We start from the raw sequence: 8,063 nt of genomic DNA on the forward strand, positions 1-8,063 counted from the left end.
GTATGCTTTCAGATCTCCATCATTGTTTGCAAGTCAATAAAAACGTCGCCAGATGTTTGCCTGATGTAACATAAAACATTCTTAGGTATGCCTTCTACCAAAGAATGATTCAGCTCTAAATAGAGCGTGCACTCTGATGATTGGAGTCGTTCCTAAGCTCCTGGATGGAATGTTCTAGCTTGATGGGCCAATATGTGCGTTCCACTCAACATATATGATTCATATGTACTGGTGAATCTTTATACCCATGCAGTTTGACTTCAACGTCTGCGACGCATAATCACCTCAGAGTACAAGATTTAAAACGAATTCCCGAATGTTCGTCAACACTTTGGCATTGCTGAAAGTTGTAGTTTTCACCAAGTTGATTTTCTGCATACGAATGCCAAATAACCACGTGTCCCGCACCTGTCACAGATGGTTACGTGCACAGGACATGATGTGTGTAAGTCGAATGATCTGAATATGCAAATGGGCAACATTTTAGTCCCTAATTTGAAGATTCTGTTGTAAATCGTGGGAAGGCCACAGTCTCAACAGCACTTTTTATACTCTTGTCTTGGGCAGAGATGGGCAGTATTTCAAATACAAGTATTTGAAATACGTATTTTAAATACTTTGTGTATTTTGCATTTGTATTTAATTACAAATTGGGTAATGTATTTGACGTGTGTATTTAAATACTAAAACGAGGGTATTTCAGATACAATTGTAATTAAATACAATTTTGAGGGCGAAAATACATTTCTCAAATTTATTGTCACTGTCCAGAGCAGTAAGAAAACTACTCTCTGCACCGAATGCAGTGTCTCTCAATCAAGCACAAGCGTTTAGTGACTTTGTGATTACGGTGCTAGTCCAGGGCAAGAATAGTGACGAAATCGACGTTCAGAGGCAGACTGGCTAAATAAGTGCCTGTGACAACTTGTGATGCTTTCCAGCCTGATTTCCATCCATATTTTTGTCTGGACCATTCTAAATCCGCGGGTCATCCAGATTTTCGTAACAGATGCGAGTTGCAACAATAAAAAATTCTCTAGCTAGTGCTGCGCGTCTTGGTCGTCTCGGTTCTTTGTTGGTCTGTACCAAAAGGTAATTGACAAAAAAAGCTGCTTGAAGCTCTTTACTTTTTTCCAGGGTGTCACACCGAAATGTTTTTCGTTCCGGTTTTCATTTCGGTTCAGGGAAAACGGTTCAGCTCCGGTTCAACTCCGGAGTAAAAAAATAAAGGTTCAAACCGATTCGGACCGGTTCGTACTCATATGCTACAAAAAAAAAATAAAGGTTCAAACCGATTCGGACCGGTTCGTACTCACATGCTACAAAAAAAAAAAAAATTGACGGCAGCACAAGATAAACTATGCATGTTTTATAAAAGTGTTACATATAGAAAGCAAAGGCTCACATTACTGTGTGGAACGAACGAGCTAGTGCTGGGCCATTCGGGAAGTGGGTGAAAGCACAGTTCAATGTCAGATAGCAGACCGAAGAAGCAGGACGTCGTCAAGCATATCCGGGAAAAGACGACACCTCTGTGACGATAGAATGAACTTAAGTGCATGAAGGGCTCGCTCCATTTTCACCTTGTTCGCAGGCACTCCCAGGGCTACTTGAGCCAATGCGTAGTTCTGAATAGCGTTCCCTTCTCCCCGCCCAAAACTGCAACACGTTAGCGTCCTATAAAAGCCGCGGCCCCTTGTCTAGCGTTTCCAGGAGGCATGCTATATCAAGTGGGTTACTGGTACGTCGAACGTGCACGCCAACCTCAACCTCTCCTCTCTTGAGGAGCGCTTCCAGGGCGTCTTCCGTATCATCTGGAGCCGCCACAATTCAGAAGAAAGGGTAGAAACTTGCTCGCATTGCAGAGCTGTGATTCGCCTCCAAGTTTTTGTCGAATGCAATGTGGCCCGGTACTTTTGCTCAGGAATGAGGGAAAGGCGGTAGCGGGTATCCATGTACACTGCTGCACAGATGACATCCGTCTCAAAAAGTTGTCGCTCCCTCTTTTTCATTGACTGGGCCAAGACCTTTGCTAACGGCGACAATATCTTGGAAGTGTCCATGGAACATCTCAGCCATGCTCCTTAGAAATCTCCGACAGTGAGCTGTTCCTTCTGCAATGTCTTCGTCGCCACTTCTGACAGGCGAAGCGATACTGCGAGCATTTCAACTTCCCTCCATACGCCTTCAGTCAACCTGGAGCTTTCTTATGTTTAGAGGGACCCTCCAGCAAAGCCTCTTAGTTTAAGTAGCCTGGTGAGCATATGCTGCGTGGACATCCACCGCGTTGGACAATCAAGCACTGGTTTCTTCAACCCTAGTTTCAACCCGAACCAGCCGAACCACCGAGCTGAAGGCCTCGCAGAAAAGAAAGAACACTGGCACAGAGTTTCACGCTAAGGTGGACTGCAGCGAACGCTAGCAGCTCGCCGAGCGTATCCAGTGCTAAGAACCCATATTACCAGTTGAGCAGCGACGCGCGGAACGTGAAGTCTCTTTGTACGATCATAGCGCTGAATTTTGAGGATGGCTCGTAGGATTGGCCGCGGTCCACTATACGTTAAAGCTAAGCATAAGCAACGAGAGTCGTCGTGCTTCTGAACGCGCCTGAGAGTCTGGACAGAGTAGCCGCAAATCGCGAGGAGCGTCGGCCGCCCGCCGTTGGTTAAAAAATAAAAAATAAATAAACACGAGAACGCATTTTGAGGGTGGAAATAAAGCAATGCTCAGAAGAGCTGTGCGTCTTGAAGTTTTTGTTTCTGAGGAGAAAACGTCTTGGTCCTTGCTGCTTCTGCTACCGGAGATCGAAGCTGTTTTGGTGTTTTCTGTAGTTGTAACTGTTAATAGAATCCCCCCTTCCCTTCCTTGTGCTAGACTTTAATTTCGGTCAGATTATAAAATACTCTGAGTTATTTTAATCGCAGATTAGACGCGCCACAGTATGTCAACTAGTACAGGTTCTAAAATATCCATCGGCCTTTGTATCGCTTCATTATCCCATCAGTTATACAATAAATCAAGGCGTTTGAGGTGATTTGCACACAACCCTACAAAATGAAAGACAAAAAACCCAAAAATCGAACTAAACACTGGAAAAAAAAAACCAAGGACAAAGAAAGGTATAGGAAACACTAGGCGGTGTTGCCTATACCTCTCTTTGTCCTTTTTTACGTTCATTTTGAGATGTAGAAACCAACTACCCCAACTCACCGTCTTGCCACCAAACAGACTCATTAACTGGTCACTTTTGCTGACGTACAAATTGGGTATCTTCTAGTGATCAATTTTCTTTGATGAACCAGTTCCGGTCCCCAAGAAAAGGTTGGGACGAACGTGGGCATTTGATAAAGAAAAACGTAAGACCAGAAATCCGGGGAATTTATAGTTGCTGCGCTCATTTCGTTTGAGTTCTCGAGACAAACTTTATAAATTATGAAGACGACCGTTACGTAACAACCTGATAATGGAAAGTTACAGAGCTTTCCGGTACCTATTTTTTCTGCTTTTTGAGATCCCGCATGAACGAAACACCGTAAAAATAATTTATCAGTTTTGCCCAGGAACAAAAAAAGAATTATTTCGATCCGGTTCAACTTCGGTTTGCGCGAAAATAGTTTTTGCTGTTGCATTTTTGGTTCATTATTTAGGTTACTGTGTTTTTCGCCACGCACCTTTCACGTGACCTGACTTCGCGTATGAACTGAAAACCGCATGGAAAATATAGCGGTTCCGCTCTGGAGCGAAACAAATTATTTCGTTCCGGTTCAACTCCGGTTCGGCGAAAATAACGGTTTTTTCCGGTTTTCGGTTAACGGTTCGGGTTCGGTTCAATACCCTGCTTTTTTCACCTATTGCGTCCAGGCTGATTACATTTTTTGTGATATATTTTTATTACGTTACTAGAGCCCCGCACAATAACTCCCGAGTGTGCGATGCAAAATTAAAATGAGATACCCAGAAACCCGTTGCAGGTGCCCTGAAGTCGCTGACGCAAATTTTGAGGAATGTATTTGGAAATGTATTTGGAGGAGACCAAATACATTTGGTTGTATTTGTATCTTGTATTTAAATGCTTTTTTGGAAATGTAATTAGATTTGTAATTAAATACAGTTTTGACGAAGTATTTTGTATTTGTATTTCGATACATATTTGCATGTATTTTGCCCATCCCTGGTCTTGGGTATGCCTGTCCCACTTGCATGACGACACCTAATGCAGCTTCTGCAGCCTCCGAAGCCTCCGCAAGCTTCCGCAATCCTCCGCAAGTCGACGACTAATGCAGCTTCGGCAGCTCCCGAAAGCCGGTATCAGATGAAATATTTTGTAACTGCTTAGAATTTCCACGTCTTGACTGCGACATGCATCTCTACCGCTTCACCTGGCAGCTGTGTCATTGCAGGAAGCGATACCTTCGACGGTTTTGTTGGTGATAGTTGGGAAACATTTGCTCAACTACGCACTCTGTCATCGAAGGCACAAGTAGCAAGAGTCAAAAAGTGAGATTCAGGGTATTACGTGCAAAATAAACGAAGTTCATTTGGAATTTTTCAGAGATGAACTTGGGATTCATTTCGGTCCCATGAAGTCGCAAGAAGTTTGCCCGCTGAAGTAGATGGTAGGGACTCTTCATGGTTGCGAGTAGGTCTTCCAGCCGCAGAAATAAATAGCTGAGAGTTCTATCGTGTTTTAGGCAGTGAACAAGATACCCGCTGTTCCTCAACTGTAATGCAGTTTGGATGGATGGCCTTTATTTATTGTCAAAGTAAAAAGTAGCTCCACTCGCCAATAGAAAAGTATCCGTGATCATTCCTCCTATGAATTTGCCAGTTTTCGGCTGTGACATTATGTTGTATTGTGGAACATCGAGCAGACTGCATATGTTCCTTGTCATACTGTCCGTACATTCATATTCAATATTCCCCCTACTTTTTTTCATTCAGCAGCACCCAAGGTCCTCACTTCTTTTTGAAAAATGTTCCACAAGCCAGGGTTCATCATAATTAAACGAAATGCACCGACTTGACATAGCACAAATAACAATTTAATCAGGCGTTTCGTCTCCCAAATAGGAGACATCATCAGTGAGACCAAGAGGCATGTCAATATTATGTTCAGGATATGACGAAGCTGATCCGAGCCTATAAGGCTGGACAGGACATAGGACTGTACCTGGTCGATTTCTAGAGGGCCTGGGAAAAAATTAGCTTTGCCCAAGACACATGGCCTACGAGGTTACTGAGCGTGCTGTCTTGCTAAGCAGCCGGGGGGATTGCTACACTCTGCTTGCTCAAGAGAAAACATTTTGAAATTTGACCAAGTGGTTGGAGTTCGCATACGAGGTCTGGTGCTACTTAGTCAAGTGGATGAAGGGGGCTGACTAGTTAGGGCATGGGGAGATGGTGCGTGAAACAGTCGTGCTAGAAAGTGTTTATAAGGTGCTGCCCGAGTCCATGCATGTGTGGATACAGGACAAGACAAGGGTAGACGCCGTCCACAAAGCGACCAAGCTCGCGGGCTGGTACATTTTCCGCAGCTAATTGAAAAGGGGCCGGCAAAGCCGCCAGAAAAGAGGGACCCGGCAGAGTGGCGCAAATTTACAAGCGGCAAGAGTCTCTCCAGCAGACTGGCGAGTATGAGCCGTCATAAAAGGTCGAAGAGGGTGCAAAGCGCAAAGGACGCCAGGATCAGAGAAAGATAAAGGTCTTTGAGGCAAAGAGGCCGATCAAGTGTTTTAATTGCCACGACACTGAGCACATCATTGCAGGGCCTCGAAAAGACAAAGTGGGCATTGCAAGTGCGAGTCAGTGTGATGAAACCGAGGAGCTTCTGCGTCCGTATCTGAATACTTTGACGGTGAATGGCAAATCGTGCCGGGTGTTGCGTGGCAGGGGGGCGACTATTGATATGGTTCACCCAGAGTACGTAACAGAGGCCCAGTACAGTGGGAAGAGTAGTTAGATAAGGTCTGTCATGGAGGAGGGGAGCGTGTGCCTTCCCGTGTCAGATGTTCGGACCTCCAGAACGTTCAGAGAAGTGCGCACTGAGCTGGCGGTTTCAGGCAGATTGCCTCCACATTATTCTAACATATTTTCTGACCGAACGAAGAAAATCTTGAGCGAGTAGTGCTGAAGCATTGGGAGGGGCTTTTTCAGGCGCTGACACGGTCAAAGGCCCGTGAGCTTTCCCCCCAGCTGGCGTATGACCAACCAAACATGTGCCGTCAGCAGATGGGCTGCTGGTGGAAGCAAAGGGAGATGGTTCCGGAGGTCAGCCCGACGAGGCAAACACCTCTGTCAGTGGGGAGACGTGCCTAATGACAGCGAAAGGGGTCGATCAGAAAGAAGTATCCACGCAAGGTGAGGCACTGCTGCCCTCGTCTTCCATAATTCTCCAGAAACCAGTTGCCGTAACAAGTAAAAAGCTCATCAGTGAGCAAATTGGTGACTTAAGTCTTCACAGGAACTGAGAGACTCCCAGGGAGGGCGAGGCCAAGGAAAACGTTAGCAATCCATCGGCACTATAGAGACAGGCGCGGTTGAACATTTCACGAGCTCGTGGTGCCCGAGAGATATCGGACGGACGTGCTGCTGCTTTCTCATGAAGCGGGGCACATAGGCCACTTGGGCAACAAGAAGACAAGAGAACGGCTCCTGTCCGAGATCTACTGGCCCGTGTGCTTACGGGATGCCGAGAATCAGGTACGAGCATGCGATGGGTGACAAAGGGTGGGGACAGCGAACGGAAGTTTAAGGTGCCTCTGAAGTTAGCCCCTTTGATCTGAGAACCCTTTGAGCACCTAGTGATAGATGTTGTCAAGCCTCTCCCTATCACGAAGTCAGGGTGCCGGTACGTGCTTACTATGCTTTGCGTGGCAACTAAGTTCCCTGAGGCGGTTCCCCTGAAAGAATTGAGTTCAACCGACATTGTAAAGGCGCTCTGGGATATATTTGCGCTAGTAGGGTTTTACAGAAAATCCAGTGCGATCAGGCAACCTTGTTCACTAGTGCTCTGACCACGGAATTTATCGCAAGGTGCGGTATTTACAGCCTCTTGGCCTCTCTGAAGGTGTCTCCCATATGAAAAACAAAAATTCCGATTAGATTGTTATTTATGTTATGTCAAGTCGGTATAGTTTGTTTAATCCTCACTTATTTTTCCCGAGCCAGCACGACAGTTGCAGTGTTGAGGTAGACATAGAAATTAAACATAGAATCAAATGGGACAAGAAAGCGGACAAGGAAGGTCAACCGACAACTCCGGACGGTGTTGTCGGTTGACCACGGAGCGTCCTTGTGCGCCATGTATGACAGTGCGAGCTACCACATGGCGCAGCGTCAGAGCGAAGCCAAGTTGCAAAAGGGCGAAAGAAACTGCCATTTACTTTCTGGATCCTGATTTTTCATTCGGATGTTAATATCACCTTGTGAAACCAAAACTGCTCTTCTGATCAGTATTACTCATAGGCTACAGCGTGATCTTCGACTAAATTGTTTAAAAAGGCAGGGCACCACAGAATGCGATGACGGTTCTCGGTTACATGTCAAAACCCTCGAGACGCGATGAGTTTTCAAGGGCTGAAAGGCACTCACCTTCTCTCGCGTCAAGAGGTCCTTTCTCCGGAGCAGATAGACGGCCTGGTCGACGCTCAAGACGCCCACCTGGGTGCCCGGAGTACCCGTGATTACCAGGGTTTGGGAAGATCCTGGTTCGGCCAGTTGGCTGTACGACTTGGCCAGCGTCATGTTGAACTGGAAGGATTGGGGTATCCATGTTCCAAAAGCACACTCACGTTTATCTGCTTCGGGGATCACGCAGTAAGCCAATGACTGCCGTCCGCATGGGATCCTCAGCGAGTCTTTTAGGAGAAAAAAAGTTCGACCTATAAATGCATTTTGCGACGTGAACGGAGCATGACGTTTCGCGTCCTGACATCACGCGCAGCGTCATCTGGCAGAAAACATTTAGGAGGAGAACATTTCTTCGACTTTGAGACCTCGCCGGGCATCTCCTCTATACATCGTCATAATTTACTCAGCAAGGATCAACGCGAAAACCACTATCA

General features: G+C 46.0%; 1 protein-coding gene across 1 annotated transcript in view; it reads right to left on the reverse strand.

Moving 5' to 3' along the window:
• Positions 1 to 7,746, reverse strand: part of LOC8032849 (complement C3) — a gene marked incomplete at its 3' end in the record, with an annotated part of 118,887 nt that extends 111,141 nt beyond the window's left edge. The window contains exon 1 of the mRNA XM_042288325.1: positions 7,591 to 7,746. Coding sequence (XP_042144259.1) covers positions 7,591 to 7,743 — 153 coding nt within the window. The remainder of the gene's footprint in view (positions 1 to 7,590) is intronic.
• Between the last annotated feature and the right edge of the window lie 317 nt (positions 7,747 to 8,063).

The sequence above is a fragment of the Ixodes scapularis genome, unplaced genomic scaffold (genome assembly GCF_016920785.2).
Source record: "Ixodes scapularis isolate PalLabHiFi unplaced genomic scaffold, ASM1692078v2 ptg001856l_1___fragment_2___debris__unscaffolded, whole genome shotgun sequence".
Taxonomy (NCBI): Eukaryota; Metazoa; Arthropoda; class Arachnida; order Ixodida; family Ixodidae; genus Ixodes; species Ixodes scapularis.